We start from the raw sequence: 26,861 nt of genomic DNA, 5'->3' as shown, positions 1-26,861 counted from the left end.
GGTGAAGGTGGCACTTTCCACATGATACAGGATAGGCTTTTTTTAGAAAGAGAAGAATCAGAATCCCCCCATCTTAGATTTTCTACAGAAGATTTTCCATTGAAGGCCCCTTTACATAAAAGGCTCTGCACTTCAGAATCTTCAACAGTCTTGCAGCGGTGGTGTACAGTGGAATCTTCTCCTCTTCCTTTCAGATAGCCCCTCACTGGTTCTATGGCAACTGTACTTAGTCCCCTTAGGGTTGTGCAAACTTCCCTTCAAGATTTTCCATTTGGTAGATTTGTGGTTCTGCCTTCTGACATTAGTTCTGGATAGCAATCAGGTTGGCCAAGAAAATTAGAATTCTTGTACTTCCCTTTAGTCCTCCGTATTTGCTATTCCCTAGTGACAAGATGATCTTCAACACTTACCTTAGTTTTTGCCCAAATCCCTGTCTCCCTTTCACCTAACCACGGTACAACTTTCCAAGCTTCTGTCCTGATCCTAAATCAGGAAGGGAAAAGTCTACCACACCTTAGATTTCAAAAGGACTTAAGTATGTACTTAAATTAGGAAGATTGAGGTGAATGCATCCTCTTTTCTTCTCGTTCAAGGATAAGATCTAGTATCCAGCAGTGGAAATTGTCAGTAATGGTGAGGTTAATCACTACAATCAATTTTGGTTATAATTTATTGCAGATTTATTTTAATAATCAGTCTTTTTTTTCCTGCAGATAAGCAGCAAAGATGAAGATTTTTTAGACCTTTCTGTTGATGTAGAGCAAAATACATCAATTACTCACTGCTTAAGGTACATGCACAAACAAATGCTTATACATTTTAGTCTTTCATCTGTCACCATGTTAACTAATAATAAATTGATGAAGATGAAAATGGAGGAAGTAAAGCAAAATATCTCAGGTTAATTTGATAGTCCAAATGTTTATTTTACATGCTTATTGTCCCTGTTTATTTAAAATGAGACATGTAAACATATGATGTAAAACAGTGTGATTTTTGTTTTGTTTAAAAATCAGTACATATTTCAAAATCAAGGAGTAGTTTCTTCTACATCTTGCATTTTCCTTTCTGTTATATTCAGGGGTTTCAGCAATACAGAAACTCTGTGCAGTGAATACAAATATTACTGTGAAGAATGTCGCAGTAAACAGGAAGCACATAAAAGGTATAGTGTACTTAGAGAATATATATTTCCATTTTTGGAACTTGTTAATGATTTTTTTCAAAAGGTGCGAAAATGATGGCATACTGATGACATTATGGGATAGAGATAGTTGCACCCTGAGAAGCTCACCCCTTGCTCCCAGTCACCCCCGCATGACTTGTTTCTGCACCACCATGCATTGCCAAAACTTTCCAAAAGGCAATGTGCCAGATGGTGGTAGATTGTACACTGGGGTATCTGCCCATGGCGCACTGCAGATACACACCTCAGTTATGGGGACCAGTGATATTCTTGCCATATCTTCTAGTTGCTCCCTCAACCAACCAGTGTCACTTCCCTTTTATCAGGGATGAATTTCAACATCAAGCATAACTACTGATAAAGATGAGAGAGAGTGCTAGAGAGACTGCTGTCAAGATTGGTGAGGGGTTTCTGAAAAGTGGGCATGTCAGTTTATCACAAAAATTATGTTTTGATTTTTTTAAAGTGTGGTTTATTAAGTTAGTTCTTTAGAATACAGACCGTGAAAGTGGGGCCTCACAATCCTAAAATTATGAGCTTTCATAGTATTTGTTTCCCCAAAGAAGCTTGATTTGTGTGAACTGACATTTTTCCTTGCAGAGAAAGACCGTTTGTGGCTACCTTGTCTATCTGGTTTTGTGTGTCCTGTATATATTTTGGTTGTCAAAAGATTGCTTTTAAGGATAATTTCTGTGGCTGCAGTCTCAAGAACTACCCTAATTATTTGTGCATGTTTCAGTAGAAATAGAATACTTAAGACAGCAAGATCTTTGGAGAAGTTTGTGTTCAAGATACTATGTGTGACGATCAGTCTTAACTGTATCTGAACACGGTTAAGATAAGAAAAGAGCACTTGTTTAAGTTAAGACAACTGAGAGTTTGGATATTCCTGAAGTGGTCCAATATCTGGCCAAGTTAAGAGTAGATTATGGAGGTCAAATAACTATTTGGTTTCTTGTCTCTCCATAAAGGACACTTGTAATTTTATGGAGATTAGGAAAGCACAATCATGAGGATGCTGAATGGTTTTTAATTTGAAGAAGACTGGGCTCACAAAGTTAAGACTGAATTTTTAATTTTATTTCCTGAATTTGATATGGACTTGGCAAAAATGCTAAACATCTACCCTGATCCGTACTTCTAAAAACTGTTTTAGCCTTAACAATTGTAAGATTATTTATTGGGGTGCAACATACATTTGTCACAGATTCTTTTTCAGGCAGCTACTAAAAATGAAAGTTAGTGAAGCTCACACAGAAACTTTAGCTTTAGTTAATACAGACAACTGTAACTGAAATAATAGAAAAAACATTATACAGAAGTATAAGACCAGTACAATGTGCTTTGTACGTACTTTCAGCTTTATAGAGACCATTGGAAACAAAGATAGAAGGAATAATAAGTGGAGCCCATCAGAAGGGATTCTGATTTAGGCATCTTGAGGACCCAGTGAACCCAAAAATAGGGAACCAGAGCAATGTTCCCTCTAATTTTTTCCATCTATGTGCGGAATGAATTTTATGTGCACCAATATTGAGGTAATGTGCGGATGTGTGCCATCAGTAGAAACAAAAAAACCTAGGTATATATATATATTTTTAAAGTTACCATGGGGTAGTTACACAAGCCAGGACAGGATAGGCATTCTAGAACTCACTACTCAAAGAATTAAATTTAAGCATAAGAGAGAAATAAAATTATGAAATGCATAGACCAATCAAACAACTAAAATAACAGCACTTTGAAAGAATAAAATTACAGAGATTATATGTGCATTGCAGGAAGTAGCAAGAAGTAACAACAACAACGCAAGTATGTGTTGGGAGGTGAGTGTGAAAGAGACACTGTGTGCGTGTGCGTGCGCTGGCTGTTGGGGAAGTCTATGAGAGACCATGTGCTGTTTCTTTAAGGTACTTATCAGAAAGCTCAGAGCAGCAGCTGCCAACAGCTTTTCTGCTCCTGAAGCCTGTGTCCCCTCCCCAGCTCTGCGGAGATGGAGTACGTGGGGAGGGGGAGAGACAGTGTGTGTGTGTGAGAGAGAGTGAGTGTGCTGGCTACTGGGGCAGTCTGAGAGACCATGCACTGTCTCTTTAAGGCACTCACACCAGAAGGTTCAGACCACAGCGGCTGAGCTCTCCTGCTCTTGAGCCCTGTCCTCTCTCCCCTGCTCTGCGGAGATGGGGTACATGGCAGAGGGGATAGGGGGACACCCTGACATCAGCGTCCCCCTGCCCCGTTGCTCTGCACAGCAAGCAGGAGGATCCCAGGAGCAGCTGGCCAGGGGCTCCAAGGCAGAGGGCAGGAGCAACATGGCTGCAGAGAGGTGGGGAGAGGGGCACCTGAACACATACCGCTATGTGCAGCTCTGCTAATCACGTGCATGGCACTTGGGTTGCTCCTGGGCGGCCACACAAGTGCGCAGCTTAGAACCAGAACCAGAGCCTTTTATATCCCACTTTTTGTATCCTGTTGGATATCTAACCACACTGACCACCTTATGTGACCATAACAAGATTGATACCGGTCTATTATCCATGCGTAGCCTTTTGGGTGTCCCTAGCCAAACCCCTAATTATTAATATTAATTAACTGCATCACACATTTCTTAATCATTCTTATACATAAATACAGTTTAACTGCCTAGTTATTGTATAGCAGCCAGATCGCTAAAGCCTCCCCGCAAACTCCATTCTTACATAACTGCTGTGTGCTGTCCTCTTGTGGATACTTCTGTGTCTTTTCAGAATGAGTGCAGAATTTATGACCTGGGTTATTTCTTGGGCCCAGCAGATTTTAGCCTAATAACCCAATTATGTGTGCTCTCCTACTTGCTTTTACAGCTTTCATAACTTCCATTAAACATGCTTACCAAAGGAATCATAGCCCAAAGATTGTGAAGCCTCCAAGATCAAGTCAGGGTCAACAGTCAACACTTTCCATATCTTTGCCCTGATTAGCTTTTGAGGTTGTTTGAAATTATACAGTTTATTTTTGATCCATGTGCTGCTTTTGAATTCTATGATGGGCTGAATTTTAGGGAGAGCTGAGACCCTTCATGTCTTTGCACAAGAGGAGGAGGCAGGATATTTTTGTTGTACTGAGTTTGTGTTGTACTTTTATGTAGTGGTGTATTAACTGCACTTTTAGATAGTGGTATATTAGTTGCTGTGGTGCTGCTGTAGAATGTTCCACTTGGGGGAGGATATCACTGAGGATGGAAGTTTGGAGATGCTACTTACTATGATGTACATCTTTTGGAGTGTTTTCCGAAACTGTTCATGCCTTTCTTTAATGTAGCTTCATTCTAATGTTCTGATATACATCAGAGACTTAGAGGTGATTCAGACTTTTTCCTTTTTATTTTATTCCAAATTCAAAATGTTCACTGAGTAGGGTTGCAGAAGGCATTAGGTGTTTCTCTGGTACTTTTAATTTATTTTTTTAAGTGCTGGCACAACAGAGATTTAGTATTGTGGTGCACTGGTTCTCAACCAGGGGTACACGTATCCCTGGGGTACACAGTGGTCTTCCAGGGGATACATGAGCTTCTCTAGATATATGCCTAGTTTTACAACAGGCTACTTAAGAAGCACTAGCGAAGTTAGTACAAACTAAAATTTCATACAGACAGTGACTTGTTTATACTGCTCTATATACTATACATTGAAATATAAGTACATTTATATTCCAGTTGATTTATTTTATAATTTGATGGTAAAAATTAGAAAGTAAGCAATTATTCAGTAATAACGTGCTGTGTCACTTTTGTATTTTTGTGTCTAATTTTGTAAGCAAGTAGTTTTTTAATTGAGGTGAAACCTGGGTGTACACAAGACAAATCAGACTGCTGAAAGGGGTACAGTAGTCTGGAAAGGTTGAAAGCCACTGTTGTGGTGCACAAAGGCTGTCTTCCTAAAGTTGTCTCTTTGTAGTCCTGGGTAGCTTTTTGTTTTTTATTGATTTATCTGTATTGCAGTAATGTCAAGAGGCACCAATTGAGGGTCGTGACTCATTGTGCTGGTGCTGTACTAATAAGTAAGGCTATGATTTAGTTATAGGTATTTTTAGTAAAAATCATGGACAGGTCACTGGCAATAAACAAAAATCAATGGTCCAGACTTGTACTATAAATACCCCTGACTAAATCTTAGCTGGGAGGCCGCGGGGCTCAAGCATGGAGTGGGGTGGGGACCCAGGGCCAGCCGCACCAGCTGTCAGGGGCTGCCGATCAGTGCCTGCTCCGGCCGCCCCCAGGGCAGCCCCACCTGCTGCTGTTCTGGCCACCCTGGGACTGCTGCTCAGGTAGTCTCCAGGCCAGTTGCACTGGCCACTGTTCGGGCGGTCCCCGGGACCAGCCCTGGGGCCACTCCAGTAGCAGCCAGTGCAGCTGGCTGCAGAGCTGCTCCAGCAGTGGCCAGTGTGGCTGTCCCTGGGCCACCCACAATGGCCGCTGCAGAAGTCATGGAGGTCACGGAAAGTCATGGAATCTGTGACTTCTGCGACCTCCGTGACAGACACAGAGCCCTACTAATAAGCAATAAAAAGACAATTCCTGCCTTTAAAGAGTTTATAGCATAGGTTATGACAAGATGCAGTGATGGATGAGCTAGACAAATGGATGTTTGTGGGGAGGGAGAGGATGAGGTGAGTTAAGTGAGTAAATTTACTGTACATTAAGCAGAACTGTTAGCTCACCACCAGGCTTTCTGTGGTCAGCTGATAAAGTTTTGTAGTCACTGCAAATTATTTGAGATTCTGTCCTGAATGGCTCAAACAGGGTAAGGGGGTTATTGAACACATTGGTGAATCTAGGATTGTATTTTCCATCTGCTGCTGCCTTGTTTTTTGTCCTCCAAAGTAACAGGCAGATCATGCTATCATGGCACTCTCTGGAGTACGGTGTTGACTTGTTTGGGTGGGGTTACATCAGTTAAATAGCAGTATATTGACATTTGTGTCCCTTGCAGACATAAAACTAATTTTTACATATATATATTTTGAAAAATAAGCCACATATTTTAAAATGAAAACATTTAGCTTGACTCCCTCTACCTTGAGGATAACTCTGTATTCCAGTTGGATTCCACAGTAGTTCTAAAACAAATTGGTCTGTGCATAGAAGTATCAGGAAAGAGCTGGGTTTTGCTTTTAGGGACCTAAACAAGAAGGATGAGGGAAAGTGTATTTAGATTCACTTCTGTGCTGCATGTCCCTTTTACTTATGTTGTTTGGGGCATAAGGCACATAAGCTTTTATTTAACATGTTTTTCAAACACACATTTGCAGTTCTCTTTTAGGGTTAATCTCCATGTGTAACTTACTGCAGTTGTTCATAACTTGTTTTATTGTTTAGGTGTTGCAGCATTAAGACATGCTGAAGAAAAGATGACTGATCATGTGGTTTTAATAGAGAAAATTCAGGAAACTGACAAGCTGAGCATCTTTAATACTTGAGTGTATTTTAATAGTATTCAAAAGACTGTTTTTTTCATTTCTGACAATGTCAACCTAAAATTTTGAAATCTTGGAATCTGAGATATGATATATATTTCATTTTATCATTTCAGGATGAAAGTAAAAAAACTGCCTATGATTCTAGCTCTCCATCTGAAGAGATTTAAATACATGGATCAGCTACATCGATATACAAAACTCTCTTATAGAGTAGTGTTTCCTTTAGAACTTAGACTTTTTAACACTTCGGGAGATGCCACCAATCCTGACAGAATGTACGACCTTGTTGCTGTAGTAGTTCACTGTGGGAGGTAATAAGAAGTTTGTCACATTGGGGTTCTTGTATGACATTATTAACATTGTGACAGAAATCCAGTATCACTTAATTTAAGTAATCTCTAAAGTGATTTAAGAAAGTATGTAGCACAGAAGGAAACATTGCAGAATGTATTTGACCTTGTTAAGTAAGTTCTTCAACAAAAGATACCTTCAGATTTTAACAGAATTTTTCCTAGAACAGTTTTGTACAATTTTTTTAAATAGGCTGATTTGATCTCTTCTCCCGGCTTTCAAGTTCAAAGTATTATGTTAGTGGATGGATGTTTAAGAAGTATATTCTATTCTTAAAGTTTGTGCACTTGTGTTCTAATTTTACTTTTCAAGCACAGGAGCCCCAAATGGAACACCGATCACAAATCTACCATAAGATTGCCTCCTATGGTTGGAGGTTGGGGTGCCATTATTCAGTAAAGGCAATGCTGCTCCTGCTTTATTAATCTGCTTAATTGGTTAATGGGACCTACCAGTTTTTAGCTGGCTCTGAGGGAGTGTGCTGTTTTGTTGATAGAATAATGTAACAAAATCCTGGGTGGACCTTTTTGTCTGCAAACATCAACTCAGTGACCTCTAGATGTCCCCTTCCTCAGACCTTTCATCTCATAAGTCAGTGTGATTTACAGATGATTTGCAATAGACAAATGAGAAAGGAGACTGTTAGAGTATTCATAGTTCAAATTCAGTTCCAAGCCTGACTGTTTGAGATGCAAGACATTTTTTCAGAGTAACAACCGTGTTAGTCTGTATTCGCAAAAAGAAAAGGAGTACTTGTGGCACCTTAGAGACATGTTTTAACATCTTCTGCTGTGTCTGCTCAGAAGGTAAAGAATGTTTTTGTCTCTGCCTTAATCTACAAGGTATTGCACAGTGGAACTGTTGTAGGTGGCCTGCATTGTATTGATTGGTCAAGTTGTTCCTATGAGGAGTTTTCATATTGCTTTGTGGATAAAATTACTCATCTTAACCAACTCTGTCTACTTTCAAAGCAATTTCTTATGAGAACAGGCATACGCAATTGTCTCTGCTTGAGTTTGTGTGCCTCATTGAGGTCCTGGCTGTGCTAGCGTGCTTCAGGTTACACATTTTGAGTTGAACCTCTGTCCATCCTGGCTGGTCAAGTCCATGACCTTCTGTTGCCTCACATAAAATTTGGGACAGCATTATAGATAAGAGACAGATCAATAATACTGATGGAACGACTCTTCCAAGTTCCCCTATTGTCATGGGTTTTGAATATTCTTCAAAGTTATGTTTTTGGTATGAAACTTCTTGGTATTGGTCTCACCCAGAATCCAATCTGGTGTGGAAAGTTTGATCACCCCCCCACGCCCATTCAACCGCCACCCCCCTTTTTTTAAAATAAAAAATGTTCTATATTTTTTTTCCCTAGTTCTGTCAATAAAGCCTTAGCATGAAAGTCTCTCATTTATGTTGTCATAGCTTGTCCTACTTATTCCTTATTTAAGCCTCTGTTTAGTATAATATTTGGCGTCATGATGACTAATGTCTTGTTTTCATGTAAATGTCCTTGGTAACATAAAGGGGAATTAATATACAAATAGAAATACAAATAATCAGCTTAATTTTTACTAAATGTTTTTTCTTGTGGAAAAAAGCAGCTCTTTAATAAAATAGACATTCATAATGTTAATGTTCTATGTTTTGTTTTGTTTTTTTAATACAGTGGCCCTAATCGAGGACATTATATTGCAATAGTGAAGAGTCATGATTTTTGGTTGCTCTTTGATGATGATATTGTAGAGGTAAGTGTTGCTGTAACCCTGGTGTTTTTACTCCTTTTAAACAAAAGTCTCCCCCTGCCCCCGCCATCCCAACACCCCATTTATGATCACTTAAAGATTAAAAGGAATAGTGTGCTGATACTTTGAAGAAATATCTTCAGCTACATTTCCTTTCTTTCCTAAACTAGATAGATTCAATCCTTGTTCTTTGAGTACAGTCATGTTTAGATATTTATTGGAGGAAGATAAAGTAGAGCTGTTTGTTCAAAATGTATATCTTTTTGGATCACTTTCCAGAGGCATTGCTTTTTACCAAAAGAAGAAAAATCTGTGCTAGGGAGACTAATAGTCATAGCTTAGATAGAGGTAACTCTGCCCGAAGGAATTGCTAAGTTTTTATGGCTATCCTCCATGGCAGTCTTCTTTGCAATGTCAACCTTATGGGTAGATTAGAGTCTTTCAGAGAAGTACCTGAGACTCTGCAACTCTGAATCAAGCATGATGATTAATGGCAGATCTCTTTTGCTGCTTTTGCCACCTGTGACCTTCACCTTTTCCTGGCAGGGAGGGAAAACTCTCTAAAACAAAACCACTCTTCCCATATGAGAGATGCCAGGGCCAAAGTGGAGGTCACATAACATTGGAAAATATGGTCATATATCCCTCTGTAGTGAGTCTGCTTAACTAAACCTTTGATGAGGCCAGGTGGGACAGCCAATCCTTCTTTTATTTGTTTTCCTTCTCTCCCATCACCCCTTGATCTAAACTCCATTACCCTGGTTGTTAGTGCCAGGTAGTAGTAGGGCCTGCTTGTCCAAGTTTTCTTTAAGGAGACTAAGATTCCACACTGTCTTCTCTAATCCCTACCTTGACTTATGATAGAGATCATATAACTTTCTTCATTGGAGGCTTTTGGGAGATGGTTCTTTGAAGGATGCTGCTTTCCCCTTTCCCAAGCCCTGTGTGGAACCAGCTTGTGAAGCTTTTGGGACCATCTCTCTCTGTACTGTTATGTCACCAAAGGGCTCTCTGTAGTTCATATAAAGAAAGAGAAACTCCTGTACCAGAGCATAATTTTTTTGCCACAAGATTTTAATACACTGTGTAAGTGGAGTCTTCAGTCTTGGATTTACTGTGGAGTGATTCTTAGAATCAAAAGGCTCATAGGAAGAGATGTTAAGTCGTAAGTGAATCCTTCTGTTTCCTTTTCCATAAGGAAAGCGAAGGAAATTGAATCACGGAAGAATCCAGATTCTGACACTGCACTCTCAAAAGCGATGCAACCTCCAGTGCAATGCACTGATTCTGCTAGGAAGCACTTTGACAGTATTCTTCTTGTCAGTGAAGAAGTAAACCCTTCAATGGCTAGCATAATGTTCCAGAAATAGTAGTATGACAGGAAACTGGAGTCCAACTTGAGATGCAGCGAGGACTTGAAAACCATGTGCGTGTCATCAGCTGACTCTGCCATATTCTTGTAGTCTTAAGTGCTTGGGCATTTGTTTTCAAACCCTCAGCTGCTGAAGTATCAGTGTGTTCCAGGCAGATGATAAAGGCCTGCATGAATCTTTGCTTGTTTTCCTACTTTTTTTACAATTTCTTTTTGGATAAGGTCATCCTGCTTTTCTCTTCTGGTCATTAATGTCACTGGTGGATCCTGTGGCAAAAGACATGGCAGGTAGAGAGGTAGATAAAATGGATGCTTACTACTGCTTTCTTTAAGGGCAAGAAACTTTTTGGACAAGCATTACTCCAAGCCCTTTAGGGATGCCGGAGTTGACATACTGGATCAGAGCCATGGTCCAACTAGTCCAGTACCCTGTTCTTGACTGTGGCCATTACCAGATGCTTCAGAGAAAGGTGCAAGAAATCCCACAGTAGAAAGATATAGAGTCACTTGCCCCTCAGGAAGGTTTAATCCTAATCCCTAATAGCTGGAGATTGGTTTAATGTTGAAGTATTAGGTTTTATTTCCTTTCCAATAATCTTTTCGTTAGTGTTAACTCCAGTAATTCTGGATATTATTGTTATCCATATAAACTCTTTAAATCCTGCTAAATCCTTGGCCTCAATAACATCCTATGTAAATGAGTTCCACAGTCGAATTAAATGGGTGGAAAAAGTCTTTTCTGTCATCAGTTTTGACTTTGCCACCTTTTAGTTTCATTGGATAGTCCCTTATTCTTGCATTGTGAGGCAGAGACAACAGAAGCTCCTAATGTCCGTTCTCTATTCTGTTCATACAACAAAAATGATTAAGGATACGAATCTGCTTCTGTGTGAGGAGAGATTAAAAAGACTGGAACATTTCAGCTTGGAAAAGAGACTACTAAAAGGGGAATGTGATAAAAATCTATAAAATTTGTGAATGGTGTGGAGAAAGTGAATAAGGAAGTGTTATTTACTCCTTCACATAGCACAAGCGCCAGGAGTCATCCAGTGAAATTATTAGACAGCAGGTTTAAATGACAAAAGGAAGTACTTTTTCACACAACCTGTGGTACTTGTTCCCAGAGGATGTTGTGAAGGCCAAAACTATTATGGGGTTCAAAAAAGAATTAGATATGTTCATGGAGATAGGTCCATCAATGGCTATTAGCCAGGATGGGCAGGGATGGTGTCGCTAGCCTCTGATTGCCAGAAGCTGGGAGTGGATGGCCGGGGATGGATCACTTCATGATTGCCTGTTCTGTTCATTCCCTCTGAAGCAATTGGCACTGGCCACTATTGGAAGACAGGATATTGGGCTAGGTGGACCATCGGTCTGACCCAGTATGGCCATTCTTATGTTTTGTATGCTTCTATCACGTCTCCTCTTATTTTGTCTCCTTTCTTTTCTAAGGTAAACTGTCCCAGTCTTTTGTCTCTTATAGGAGTTTTCTTGTGCACCTAAATAATTCTTGTCAGCCTTCTGAACTCCCTCTAATTTTACAATATCCTTTTTTTGAGATGGTATAACTTGTATTGCATATAGTATTTCATATGAGGCCATTGTGTTGATTTATATAGTTTTGTGACTTCATTATTCTCCTTATGCACCCTATCATCTTGATTGCTTTTTTTTTTAACCATAGCTACACTCAATAGAGGTCTTAATTGAACTGCCCACAGTGATGCCCCAGTCACTTCCTTGAGTTCATAGAGTTCATTTAGAACCTATAAGGTGTATTAGTAGTACATATTTTTCTCTACAATGTGCAAGAACTGCATAATGAAAAAGAACGTTTTGCCTGAGATACCAAGAGGTTAGTCTTCCCTTTCAGTTGCCAGAACCAATCAGTCTACTGAAGACTTCTTCCTGGGGGGGCTCAAAGATGATTGATGAGTGGTGTCAGTTGTCCTGACAGGATAGTCAGTGGATTTTAAGATACTGCAACAGAGTTAAAGGTTCACTCTCCCACTAGTAAAGTGGATGGTGCTAGGACAGGCCTTGCAACCTCTCAAACATCAGTGTATCTCACTAGAACCGGAGCGAGAATGCTTTTCAGGAATTTACTAGAGTTTGCATTCCCAAAGAAGGCTGGCTGATACTAGATCTTAAGTAGCTGTATTTGGTGCTTCAAGATGGAAATGATCCAATTAGTCATCACATCAGTGGAGGCAAAAGATTAGATTAAATCTAATTGATCTGAGGGAAAAGAGTGCTTATTTCCACAATCCTGCTGTATGAAATATATCTGTGGCTTGTTCTGAATCAAGAGTTCTTTTATTGCCTTTAATTTGGCTTCAATTTCTGTTGTGTTCCCCAAAATCATCATGATGGTGGTAGCATCTGGCAGCTCTTTGCATCCTGCTCTATATCACAAACTAGAGGCTCTTCTTGCAATTTAAGTGTCTATCGTCCTAGTAGCTCATAATTTTTTAAAGAGCCAGGTGCCCTTTTCTCCTCTTCATGCTCATCCCCCATCTCTGTCTAAGTTGGTCTACTTTATTACATTCTGATTAGTCCAACTTATAAGTTCAGTGCTGATTGTAAGTTCTTATATGTGCATAGCCCATGGTGAGTTTTGGCCCCTCATCAGAAAAGATCTTTATATCCTTTATATCCTCTCGTCAGGAAAGATCTTTACCATTATAAATCACCTTTCTGTGTGAGGAACCTATCAGATGATGATTAAGTTGTATTCATGTTTAGTCCATTTGTTAGTATTAGGTGTTCAAGTTACTTAAATTAGACAGAAGATGGGCTGCTGTGGAGGAAAGAAGATTTGGAAGTAAAAAAAAAAACCCTAAAAGCCTTATAACCCTTCTATAACGTAGGTTATCCGGAGAAAGGTAATTAGCAGATGAGACCAGAATATTTTGTCATTGTTTCACAAAGTATAATTTAATAGAATATACATTTGTCATTGTAGATTTTTTTCCCTTTACAATTAATGTTTGTATTTTGTTTTCTGTAGAAAATAGATGCACAAGCTATTGAAGAATTCTATGGGTTGACATCAGACATTTCAAAGAACTCTGAGTCTGGTTACATTCTCTTCTATCAGTCTCGGGATTGAATAGGAACTGTGGTGAAGAGAGATTTTATGCCTCGTTTCTTCTCTGGCTATGATGGAATGGAGCAAGCACTGATTTAAAAAATGGAATGCAGGGAGCTCCAGGGACAGTAGCGCAGTTTGCACACAATAAAGGAAAGTTTGGATTTTTTTTTTTTAACCCTTCATATCAAGTTCATTTTATTTACTCAGGTATCATGCTGACTACACAATTCTTCTACAACTGCAAAGAGAAAAGAGAGATACCCGCCACTCTTGTAGGAACAACCTTCCAACAGTGAACACATTTTCTCTTTTTAAAGTCCTGAGTCAGGGCCCCTTAAAATCAATGGAAAGACTCCCATTGACTTCACTGGGGTTTGGTTCAAGGCTAATTGCAACAATCTGGCAGTGCAATAGAAGCAATATAAATCTGGTATTTTATACTGATTTTTTTATTTGAAAAGACAGAGAATTCTTTGTGCAGTAATTTGCCTGTGTTCAATTATGAAAGAATGTGGTGGACAGGTTTTTTCGGGTTTTTTTTTCCCCTGGGTTCTTTAATATATAAATAACAAATATACTTGGGACAACACAGTTGCCTTCTTGACCGTAATAGATTAACAGAAAATATAAACTAGTGTCAAGGAGGCCAAGTATGTTTTGCTTCTCTGAAGAAGCTGACATTATAGTAATATATACCTATGCTGTCGGGAACAATCAGTAAAAATTATGGCTTTTAATCTCCCTATGGAGAAAGATGGGGAGGTCAATAATAGTTTATTTTTATTTATGAATTACTATAACTACTAGGGTCCTATGTATTGTCTTTGAGCATAACAAATCTTGAACATAATTTTATATATATATTTGAATTAGATTTACTTGTTCCATTTAAATGGGTTTTTTTAGGAAAGACAGATTCTAAATAAAATGCATAAAATGTCTTTTACCCCTTCTGTTTTACCACTTTTGTATTCTCTCTTTCAGGAGGAACTGGTATCTGGCTCAATGTCTTTCATATTTTAATTTAATAATTAAACAATGAATCTGTTTTTACTCTGATGAAAAAGCCAAGCCGTAAAATGTTTCCTGTAGCTGTCTGAATGATGATTGTAAGAATGCTTACTATAGTGAAATGCTGGTGGTGTACTCTAATCCTTACTGTTCTTTATTCATTAAGGGTTCATACTCTAAATAATTTGTTAGAAAAACCTGGATCAAAATAAGCAGTTTTCAGAATATCATTCCCTTCTCAGAAAATTGATCCATTCAGACTCCCAAGAGCCGGGTGACTTTCAAAAAACTCTCTAAATATGAAATGAAGTTGATAATAAATGAAATAATCTAGGAATGTAAAAGGAGTTCAGTGTTTTGAGATTTTTTTCAAGTCATATGAGGTGAATTTTCTGAAATTAAAGTTTACCTTGCTTTGGGTTTATGAAACAGCATTAAGATTTAAATAATAGCACCACCAAGTAATAGATGTAATAAGAAATATGTGAAATGTTTTGATTTGATACTTTTCCATGCATTAGTTTGTTGTCTGACAGTGGCTGAATGTAATTTCTGGAAAATGATGGAATACATATTTCAGATTCTGGCTATCAGGTCTTGGATGTCCTTGTCATCCCATTTCAGATAGTGATTTTTACTTTATTGTAATTTTCTAAGGTTATTTTATTGATACTGTTGAAACCTTTAAAAAGAATGTCTCCTGTCTGCTGCTATAACTAATATATTTACTTACCTGTATTTTTATCTCAGGAAAAGACTTCAAGATTTGTTCAACTGAATGAATAGGTGAACAGGGTCACTAAGTAAATTGGGCTATTTAACATATATGAAAGAAAATTCTTGTCATATTATAACAGATTGCTTTTATAAATGCAAGGTTTCTGAAACCTTGGTTTGGCTAAAATTCTTTTGTATAAATTATGTAGCTTGGCTAAACTACCAGCATTGCAAAGAAAAGCATCACAAATATTTTGGGAGAGACATAAAAAATATAATGGATTAGATATTTTTAAGGGCTTATACCAAATTATTTTAGAACCTAAATTTTCCAGGTTTCAGTGGGAAAAGAGTGAGGGGTGAATCAGTTGGACCATAATACATGCCAGAAAGATGAAGTCCCTTGCATTAAATGTACAGCTTTGTAAAACCATTGTCGCATTAGTTTTTGTTAACTGATAAAAGTTTGCTCAGTCATTTTACAGTTTTTAAAAATGTATGTAGTTAAAAGCCAAGCTGAGTTGCTAAACATATTTTATACAGTAACAAAATTTAAAGCATTTTTGTTTCACTGGTAGCCACAGGATATTTTGCTTTACTCCTGCAACATATTTTTATAAAATGGTGATTTATTTTGGATAGGGTTTTTTGAGATAGTGGTTCCAAATGATGCATTTAATTTCACTTCTAGTGCAACTGAAAAATATAAGTAAATTCTTGGTAAAATTGATACCAGAAACTACAGGCAGAGGAAATACAAAATGTAACTGACCAATATAAAAAGCATTAGAGGATTATCTCTTGATTGTAATTGCAATGGGGAGTGTGAGAAGAATCTTCACTTGTAAATGATGGAAATGATTTCTGTGTAACTATGTAAATGTTAATTGGGATGACAGGTCCCCTATTTTGTATATTGGAGCAAAAACGTCTATTAAATAATAAAATATGTTCTCTGAAGGTAAGTACTGTATTCTTTGTATATCCCTACTGTTGAGTCACATGGCCTCTGGTGCTTTTGTAATGTTCTCAAAACTTGTAAAAATGTCTAGAATTTCCTGCTTTAAGTGACAGGTCCTACTTGCCTTTCAGACCTGCGCACGGCTGCCAGATATGCAAGCAGGTATGTGTATGTAATGAAGTTGTGTGTGTGCTTGTGTGTATTGAGAGTGTATGTGTATTTGTCAAAAAAAAAGAAAAGGGGGGGAAAGAAGAGAGAGAAAAAAATATTACTGCTTGGTGTCAGTCGTCCTTTTATCCCATAAGGGGTGCTGTACCCTCCTTGACCTTGAAATAAAACTTTCAAGCTTCAGGGTTTAAAATAGCACCTCAAGCCCACCAATAAAAAAGGATGCCAAATATGTTACCCACAAATTTGTCTAATTTAACCAAAGGATAACAAGGTTTTGGCCTGCCCTAAAGGAATTGCCAGGGTGTTACGCACGGACTTGTCTCTTAACCACAGAGGACTCCCCAGAGCAAGTTAGTCTTGCTAACCCCTGAAAGGACACGGATACAGCCTTCGGCTCAAGGATAGATGCACAAGCAGTAATTCTTAGAAAACAAAAGAATTATTTATTTTAAAAAAGTGGTTACATTGTATTTAATAAAGCACAAAAGAATACATAAAACATAGTAAAATGCCGTAGAATTACATTTAAAGAATCCTATAGTTAAAGTGGCACAACAAAATAAGACAGACCGCATAAGATAATTAATACATACAGGAAATGCAGTAGTTTCAATATAATATGCATATAAAGAGCCCATATACACAAAGACTTTTAGTCTGTGCGACAATCTAACCCCATACTTAATACATCGTGGCATAGGCTGTGTCTATATACACATACGAGAAACCATCATCATTTTCACTGACTAATATAAAACATTTACTTTAACACTAACATTAACACTTAAAACTAAACATTTAACATCCTGTAAGCATTGGCCAAGCAGTTGTAGAACGGATAGGGGAGATTTCACTCAAGATGCAAGCATCCAGCTTTATTTACAGAGAGACCCATACATTCTTAAATAGGTAGAAAAGAAGATCAGACTTACACTTCTGTTCGAATTCCCTCTGTACCATCTAATTTGGTCCTTCTGATCTCTGGAGTGTTGCTTGCACAGCTGCGGTCTCTTTGAGCTGCAGATGTAGTGGCCATTGCTGCTGGCAAGGTAGCTGAGGTGTCTCACTACTCCTGTTCTTCTAGAAACACCCAAAACCCACTATAGTCTCAGCCTGATAAACTAGTTGCTCTCTCAAGGTCAGCTCCTCTCAGCCAATCTGCTTCTAGCTTTCTAGCTCCTCCCCTGATGTCATACCTGTTTTTAGACGGATGCCATCTTGGGTAAAAGCTCCACCCTGCACCCCAACCCCCTGCCCCAGGCTCAGTCCGGAGCCCCCTCCCACACCAAACCCCTTGGCCCCAGCCCAGAGCTCAGACCCTCTCCCGTATCCCAACCTCCTGCCTGGTGAAAGTGAGTGAGGGTGGGGGAGAATGAGCGACGGAGGGATAGAGTGAGTGGGGCGGGGCCTCGGAGAACGGGCAGGGGCGGGGCAAGGGTGTTTGTGTGATTAGAGCAGGGATCGGCAACCTTTGGCATGCGGCCCATCAGGGAAATCCGCTGGCAGGCCGGGACGGTTTGTTTACCTGCAGTGTCCACAGGTTCGGCCGATCGCAGCTCCTACTGGCTGCGGTTTGCTGTTCCAGGCCAATGGGGGCTGCGGGAAGCGGCATGGGCCAAGGTATGTGCTGCCCGACCCTGCGGATGCTGCAGGTAAACAAACCGTCCCGGCCTGCCAGCGGATTTCCCTGACGGGCTGGGTGCCAAAGGATGCCAATCCCTGGATTAGACAGTTGGCAACCCTAGTACACCACTATTTACCACTCTCCATTCTGAATACTGACCATTTATTCCTACCCTTTGTTTCCGAACTTTTAACAAGTTACTAATCCATGAGGACCTTCCCTCTTATCCCATGACAGCTTACTTTGCTTAAGAGCCTTTGGTGAGGGATGTTGTCAAAGGCTTTCTGAAAATCTAAGTACACTATATCCCCTGGATTCCCCCTTGTCCACGTGCTTGTTGACCCCCCTCAAAGAATTCTAGTAGATTGGTGAGGCATGATTTCCCTTTACAAAAACCGTGTTGACTCTTCCCCCAACAAATTATGTTCAGCTGTGTGACAAGGTGACAATTCCCATCAATTTCACAGTTTGCCTTGCGGGGGGGGACAAACCTGGAACAGGTGTGTGCTTGAATCCCTTTCAGTTCACTGACACCTGATGCAACCATAATCCCAGATACATCTTTCTTAGACTGGAGAGCCTACTGGGCAGTCATGCGGCACAAAGCACGCAATCTCTTTGGGAGGCCAGGATGTACATTAATCTCAAAATTATGGGCAGTCCAACTGGCTTGCAATGCATTCCTCCCACATTAATACCATCCCAACATGTCCATGTAATGTCAGACAACATGACGACTATCTTCTGTATGGACCTGGTGTATATGGAACATCAATCTTGGCAACAAACATTTCAGGTGCACAAAACACTCTGGTGGACAGTCTCAGGAGATTATGTGTGGGAGATGCACAATTCAATCCCAAACAAAATTTTCACTCAGTATTCTTGAGACCTTTTTGTCTCTCAGACGAACAAGAAGTTCAATCTACACTACTCTAGAGCAACTCTAGGTCAGGGCTCCCAGGGCAATGTCCTTCAGCTAGCCTGGACAGACCACCTGAGGTATGCTTTCCTTCCCATTCTATTAGTACCACAGGTTCTACAAAAGATTTGTCATGAACGAACATAAGTCATTCTCATTGCACTCACCTGGCCCAGAGAGTTCTGGTTTTCACACCTCCTACAAATGTCAACTTGTTCTCCATCAGCATCCAACCATTCCTGGATCTGCTAACTGAGGAGAACAGTGAGATCAGATATCCTAGCCAGTTTCCTCTTTACCTCACAGACTGCCATTTGGATGGACATCAGATCTAGAATGTTCCTCTCCAGAGACCATTCAAACTGTCGTCAGTCACAAACAGAAAAGACTCCATCAGAATATGCTATCTAGCTAAATGGAGACATTTCTATACTGGGCACAAAAGAAAACAGTTGTATTCCCCAAAATAGCAGGTATTGGCTGCCTTTGTAGACTACCTCCTCACCCTCAAGATGTCAGGCCCTTCTGTTAGCTTGTCATGAGTCCACTTAGCAGCTATCAGTGCATTCCGCCCTCCAACAGAGGACTCTTGTGTTTTTACTCAGCTAGGAACTACCATATTCTTAAAGGGTGTGACAAGGATGTTCACACCAGTAATTAAGCCAACACCACAATGGGATCTCAGTCTTGTGCTTTCAATACTTACCAGACTTTCCTTTGAGCTTCTGCCCATGTGCTCAATGTCCCACATGACTATGAAGGTCTCCTTCCTTATTGCCATCACATCAGCCAGAAGCCAGAATTTGGAGCACTCATGGCCACACACTACATTTCTCAAAGAGAAGTTTTTCCTTCATCTCTGTTCAAAACTCATTCCTGAGGTAATTTCTGAGTTTCACAAAAATCAATGTATTCACTTACCAGCTGTGTTCCCTCTAAGCTGCATGGTCACCCAAGAGTCAATCAAGGGCCGTGCACTTGATTAGCAGAGCTGCACAAATCCAGTAATGTGTTCAGGTGCCCCTCCCCCCACTGCTCTGCAGCCACATTGCTCCTGCTTTCTGCCTTGGAGCCCCTGACCAGCTGCTCCCGGAACTCTCCCGCTTGCTGTGCAGAGCAGCAGGGGAAGGGCAATGATGTCAGGGTGTCCCCTTCCCCCTGCCTCCCTCCCACCAATATACCCCATCTCCGTGGAGTGGGAGGTGGGGGGACAGGGCTCAGGAGCAGGATGGAGCTGCTGACAAATGCTGCAGTGTGAACGAGCCGTCTGATGAGTGATGCTATGCTTAAAGGGACAATGTGCAGTCTCTCAGACTTCCCCAGGAGCCAGCACACACACACACTCTGTCTCACATACATACATACACAGTCTCTGTGTCACACTCACCTCCCAAGACATACTTGTGTTGTTTTTACTTGGTACTTCCTGCAATGCACATATATTCTCTGTAATTTAATTCTTTTAAAGTGCTGTTATTTTAGTTGTTTGGTCTATATATTTCATAATTTTATTTTTCTCATGTTTAAATTTAATTATTTGAGTAGTGAGTTGTAAAATGCTTAACCTGTCCTGGCTGGTGTAATTATCCCTGTGGTAACTTTTCAAAAATATATATCTAGGTTTTTTGTTTCTACTAGTGGTGCACATCTGCACGTTACCTCAATATTGGTGCACATAAAATTCATTCTGCACATGGGTGGAAAAAATTAGAGGGAACTTATCAGTATTTTTTCCAAAAACTATTGCCTCCAGCAAGGAGAGAAGGTTTCATTCCCTCAACTTCAGATGCGGTCTGGTGTTCTACTTGCAAAGAATGAAACCGATTATGAAAATGCCTAGATTATTTGTTGCCGTAACAGAGTGATCACTGGGACAAGCTTTATCTGCTCAAAGACTCTAAGTGGACCTCTACTGTATTACCCTTTGTTATCAGTAAGCGCATCTCCCTCCGCTTGAAGCGGTGTGGGCCAATTCCATTAGAGCACAGACAAACTCAGTATCTTCGTTTCAAGAAGTACTTACATTGAACATTTTTAGGGCAGCAACCTGGAGTTCCATCCATACATTTATGAAGCATTACAGTTTAGTCCAAGCCTCTTCTACAGACACAGCTGTTGGAATAGCAGTTACAGACAACTGCACCACCTGCATCCTCACACCCTCCTCCTCTTTGAATACTGTTTATCAGTTGCCCATATGTGGAATACACATAGGCCTTGTCTACACTTACAATGGCATGTAGAGTATAGGCACTATGTGCATAGCTACCTGCGGCAGTAAAAGGCAGCTGCATTCAAACTTTTCACTGTGGTATGTAGTTACACATTGTAGAATCATAGAAGATTAGGGTTGGAAGAGAGCTTAGGAGGTCATCTAATCCAACTCCCTGCTCAAAGCAGGACCAACCCCAACGAAATCATGGCAGTGAAAGGCTCCAGTAGGAGGGGGCTGCCAGAGTCTTCTACTGCTGCCAGAGCCTTTCACTACAGTGAGGAAAGGCTCTGGCAGGGGGGAGGCAGTAGGACACTACACTGCTAAAAATAGCAGTTTAGATTGGGAGGCACTACTTGAGCATATAGGATTTAGGTGAAAGGCACTCTAATTGCCTAAGCCATGCCTCATCATCTACACCACTGTTTATACCCATGTTAGCTGGCAATGCAGTGTCTATTCATGTTGTCATAAGTGTAGACATAGCTATAGGGACCAGCAGTTGAAGAAGAAATGGAGGTTACTTACCTGTAACTGGAGGTTGTTTGAGATGTGTGGTCCCTATATGTATTCTACTACCTGCCCTCCTTCCTCTCTGCTTCAGATCACATTTGGATTTGTGGTAGAGAAGGAACTGGAGAGGCATCAGTCTACCCTTTGTACTAAGCACAAGGCGCATGAGGATGCAGGTGTGCACCATTGGACGCTACTTGCAAATTCTTTGAAGAACCTCCAGTTACAGGTAAGTAATCTCCATATCCACCACCCCACCCCAAAACATGTCAGAACTTGTATCCAAATAAATTCTTAAATATGATCAGGTTTGCTTGGAGCCATCCCCACAGTTTTGAAATGTGCTCCAGCTAAATCTTTGCAGTAGATTGCAGAATGATTACTTCCTGTGTATTACAGGAGAGCCTCACTTTTTAAGTGCCAGCACAGTGTAGCCTGACTTTCCTTCTAATGGCTTGTGGTTGCTGCCCACATAAGGGGTTCCTAGAACTCTGGAGAGGTTAAGAGCATTATCTATCTTGTTTGTTCACAGGACTATTGATGTCAATAGGGAGTCTTAAACACAGAGCCTGGTGAAAAAAATATAGATCTTAGTAACATTCTTATGTTATGCTATAGGCCATGTAACCCAAGAGTGGGGATCTGTGTAGCATACTAACTTCAGAGAATAATTACAGGTAAGTAATTTGCCAATTATTGGTTAACATTAAAACAGTGTTATTCTAAATTATAAAATGTTGCACTTTTGATATAGATTTATAGGTGTTTGGCAGGTATATTTAAGTGCTTGCTTGAAAGAGTCTCTTGTATTAAGATTTTCTGTTCTAAAGAAATAAAATATGAACAAAACACTAGGGATTTATTGTGCATTTATAAAATATTTGTACAGGTCTGGCTTTTGCTTTTTTATTTTGCTATTTAAAATATATATACACAAAACTAAGAGTAATAAAATATCTACATAAAAATAGACTTCCAGTTTCTTACTCTAACAAAATTACAAAAGTCAACTGGAAATATGTCTAAATGCACCTTGAAAAAAACTAACAAAACCTCCTTAAATTATTCAAATATCAGTCAGATGATATGTAACCATTTTTAGGTTAATCAGGTCTGAGGGTATGTCTACACTATGAAATTAGGTCGAATTTATAGAAGTCGGTTTTGTAGAAAGCGTTTTTATACAGTCAATTGTGTGTGTCCCCACACAAATGCTCTAAGTGCATGTAGTCGGCGGAGTGTGTCCACAGTACCGAGGCAACCATCAACTTTCGGAGTGTTGCACTGTGGGTAGCTATCCCACAGTTCCTGCAGTCTCCGCCGCCCATTTGAATTCTGGGTGGAAATCCCAGTGCCTGATGGGGCTAAAACATTGTCGCGGGTGGTTCTGGGTACATATCGTCAGGCCCCCCTTCCCTCCCTCCTTCCGTGAAAGCAAGGGCAGACAATCGTTTTGCACCTTTTTTCTTGAGTTACCTGTGCAGACGCCATACCACGGTAAGCATGGAGCCCGCTCAGCTAACCGTCACCATGTGTCTCCTGGGTGCTGGCAGACACGGTACTGCATTGCTACACAGCAGCAATTTATTGCCTTTTGGCAGCAGACAGTGCAGTATGACTGGGTGCTCTTTTAACCGACCTCGATGAGGTCAGGGGCACCTGGGCAAACATGGGATGACTCAGCCAGGTCATTTCCCTTTTAAGTTTCGTCTCATGGCAATTGAGTCCTACCAGCAGTGCACTGTCTTTAATCAGCAGCCAGTAGAAGATGATGGGCAGCAGTCATACTGCACCTTCTTCTGCTGAGCACCCAGGAGATTACGATGGCTAGCGGTCGTACTGCATAGTCTGCTGCCAGCAAGATGTATAAAGGTAGATGAAGTGGATCAAAACAAGAAATAGACCAGATTTGTTTTGTATTCATTTTCTCCTCCCTCCCTCTGTGAAATCAACGGCCTGCTAAACCCAGCTTTGAATTCTATTCTTAAGGTTTTGAGTCCTATCCTTGAGGGGGCCATTCAGTTTCTCGCAAAGCCACCCCCTTTGTTGATTTTAATTCCCTAAGCCAACCCTGTAAGCCATGTTGTCAGTCGCCCCTCCCTCCGTCATGGTAACAGCAGACAATCGTTCTGCGCCTTTTTTCTGTTCAGACGCCATACCACGGCAAGCATGGAGCCCGCTCAGATCACTTTGACAATTGGAGCACATTAAACACCACACGCATTATCCAGCAGTATATGGAGCACCAGAACCTGGCAAAGCGAAACCGGGCGAGTAGGTGACGTCAGCGCGGTGACGAGAGTGATGAGGACATGGACACAGACTTCTCTCAAAGCACGGGCCCTGGCAATGTGGGCATCATGGTGCTAATGGGGCAGGTTCATGCCTTGGGCTCAGGAAACAATTCTGGGCTCAGGAAACAAGCACAGGCTGCTGGGACCGCATAGTGTTGCAGGTCTGGGACGATTCCCAGTGGCTGCGAAACTTTCACATGCGTAAGGAACTTTGTGACTTGCTTTCCCCTGCCCTGAGGTGCATAAATACCAAGATGAGAGCAGCCCTCACAGTTGAGAAGCGAATGGCAATAGCCCTGTGGAAGCTTGCAACGCCAGACAGCTACCGGTCAGTCGGGAATCAATTTGGAGTGGGCAAATCTACTGTGGGGGCTGTTGTGATGCAAGTAGCCAACGCAATCAAAGATCTGCTGATATCAAGGGTAGTGACCCTGGGAAATGTACAGGTCATAGGGAATCCCATTGCAGCAAAGCCATCCACTAACTGTGGTGGGGCAATAGACGAAACCCATATCCCTATCTTGGCACCGGAGTACATAAACCGCAAGAGGTACTTTTCAATAGTGCTGCAAGCACTGGTGGATCACAAAGGACGTTTCACGAACATCAATCTGGGATGGCCGGGAAAGGTACATGACGCTTGCATCTTCAGGAACTCTGGTCTGTTTCAAAAGCTGCAGGAAGGGACTTTATTCCCAGACCAGAAAATAACCATTGGGGATGTTGAAATGCCTATAGTTATCCTTGGGGACCCAGCCTACCCCTTAATGCCATGGCTCATGAAGCCATATGCAGGCAGCCTGGACAATAGTCAGGAGCTGTTCAACTATAGGCTGAGCAAGTGCAGAATGGTGGTAGAATGTGCATTTGGATGTTTAAAAGCGCACTGGCGCAGTTTACTGACTCGCTTAGACCTCAGCTAAACCAATATTCCCACTGTTATTACTGCTTGCTGTGCACTCCACAATATCTGTGAGAGCAAGGGGGAGACGTTCATGGCGAGGTGGGAGATCGAGGCAAATCGCCTGGCTGCTGGTTACGTGCAGCCAGACACCAGGGTGGTTAGAAGAGCACAGGAGGGCGCTGTGTGCATCAGAGAAGCTTTGAAAACCAGTTTCATGACTGGCCAGGCGACGGTGTGAAAGTTCTGTTTGTTTCTCCTTGATGAAATCCCCCGCCCCTGTAAGCTAACCTTCCTCCCTTCAATCACTGCTTGCAGAGGCAATAAAGTCATTGTTGCTTCACATATATGCATTCTTTATTAATTCATCACACAAATAGGGGGATGACTACCAAGGTAGCCCAGGAGGGGCGGTGGAGGAGAGGAGCGCCAGGAGGGGTGGTGGAGGAGGGAAGGACAAGGCCACACAGCACTTTAAAAGTTTAAAACTTATTGTATGCCAGCCTTCTGTTGCTTGGGCAACCCTCTGGGGTGGAGTGTCTGGGTGGCCGGAGGCCCCCCCACCGCGTTCTTGGGCGTCTGGGTGAGGAGACTATGGAATTTGGGGAGGAGGGCGGTTGGTTACACAGGGGCTGTAGCTGCGGTCTGTGCTCCTGCTGCCTTTCCTGCAGCTCAACCATACGCTGGAGCATATTAGTTTGATCCTCCAGCAGCCTCAGCATTGAATCCTGCCTCCTCTCATCACGCTGCCGCCACCTTTCAGCTTCAGCCCTCTCTTCAGCCCGCCACTTACTCTCTTCAGCCCACCACCTCTCCTCCCGGTCATATTGTGCTTTCCTGCACTCTGACATTGTTTGCCTCCACGCATTCGTCTGTGCTCTGTCAGTGTGGGAGGACAGCATGAGCTCAGCGAACATTTAATCGCCAGTGCATTTTTTTTGCTGTCTGATCTTCGCTAGCCTCTGGGAAGGAGAAGATCCTGTGATCCTTGAAACACATGCAGCTGGTGGAGAAAAAAAAAAGGGACAGTGGTATTTAAAAAGACACATTTTCTAGAACAATGGGCACACTCTTTCACGGTAAACCTTACTGTTAACATTACATACATAGAACATGTGCTTTCATTCCAAGGTCACATTTTGCCTCCCCCCAGCGTGTGGCTAGCCCCTCCCCGTGGCTAACAGCGGGGAACATTTCTGTTCAGCCACAGGCAAACAGCTCAGCAGGAATGGGCACCTCTGAATGTCCCCTTAAGAAAAGCACCCTATTTCAACCAGGTGACCATGAATGATATCACTTTCCTGAGGATAACACAGAGAGATAAAGAACAGATGTTGTTTGAATGCCAGCAAACATACACTGCAATGCTTTGTTGTACAATGATTCCCGAGTATGTGCTACTGGCCTGGAGTGGTAAAGTGTCCTACCATGGTGGATGGAATAAGGCTGCCCTCCCCAGAAACCTTTTGCAAAGGCTGTGGGAGTACATCCAGGAGAGCCACAAATGCCAGGGCAAATTAATCATTAAACATGCTTGCTTTTATACCATGTATAGTATTTAAAAGGTACACTCACCAGAGGTCCCTTCAATGCCTGGCAGGTCCGGGAGGCAGCCTTGGGTGGCTTCGGGGGGTACTGGCTCCAGGTCCAGGGTGATAAACAGTTCCTGGCTGTCGGGAAAACCGGTTTCTCCACTTGCTTGCTGTGAGCTATCTACAACCTCATCATCATCATCTTCCTCGTCCCCAAAACCTGCTTCTGTGTTGCCTCCATCTCCATTGAAGGAGTCAAAGAACACGGCTGGGGTAGTGGTGGCTGAACCCCCTAAAATGGCATGCAGCTCATCATAGAAGCGGCATGTTTTGGGCTCTGACCCAGAGCGGCCGTTTGCTTCTCTGGTTTTCTGGTAGGCTTGCCTCAGCTCCTTAAGTTTCACGTGGCACTTTTTCGGGTCCCTGTTATGGCCTCTGTCCTTCATGCTCTGGGAGATTTTGACAAATGTTTTGGCATTTTAAAACTGGAACATAGTTCTGATAACACGGATTCCTCTCCCCATACAGCGATCAGATCCCATACCTCCCGTTCGGTCAATGCTGGAGCCCTTTTGCAATTCTGGGACTCCATCATGGTCACCTCTGCTGATGAGCTCTGCATGGTCACCTGCAGCTTGCCACGCAGGCCAAACAGGAAATTGAAATTCGAAAGTTGGCGGGCCTTTTCCTGTCTATCTGGCTAGTGCATCTGAGTTGAGAGTGCTGTCCAGAGCAGTCACAATGGAGCACTCTGGGTTAGCTCCCGGAGCCCAGTACCGTCTAATTGCGTCCACAGTACCC

At 41.5% G+C, this 26,861-nt stretch overlaps 1 protein-coding gene across 3 annotated transcripts in view; it reads left to right on the top strand.

Moving 5' to 3' along the window:
- The window catches only part of USP12 (ubiquitin specific peptidase 12), a 74,689-nt gene extending 58,807 nt beyond the window's left edge, over positions 1-15,882 (top strand). For all 3 annotated transcript variants that reach the window (XM_084628964.1, XM_084628963.1, XM_084628962.1), the window contains 5 exons: positions 714-790; positions 1,082-1,165; positions 6,754-6,951; positions 8,661-8,739; positions 13,119-15,882. In XM_084628964.1, the coding sequence (XP_084485090.1) occupies positions 714-790; positions 1,082-1,165; positions 6,754-6,951; positions 8,661-8,739; positions 13,119-13,220 (540 nt within the window). In that variant the 3' untranslated portion in view covers positions 13,221-15,882. The remainder of the gene's footprint in view (positions 1-713; positions 791-1,081; positions 1,166-6,753; positions 6,952-8,660; positions 8,740-13,118) is intronic.
- The last annotated feature ends 10,979 nt before the right edge of the window (positions 15,883-26,861 follow it).

The sequence above is a fragment of the Lepidochelys olivacea genome (genome assembly GCF_965140295.1).
Source record: "Lepidochelys olivacea isolate rLepOli2 genome assembly, chromosome: 1".
In the NCBI taxonomy this organism is placed as follows: Eukaryota; Metazoa; Chordata; order Testudines; family Cheloniidae; genus Lepidochelys; species Lepidochelys olivacea.
This window is presented reverse-complemented; position numbering and strand designations above follow the sequence as displayed.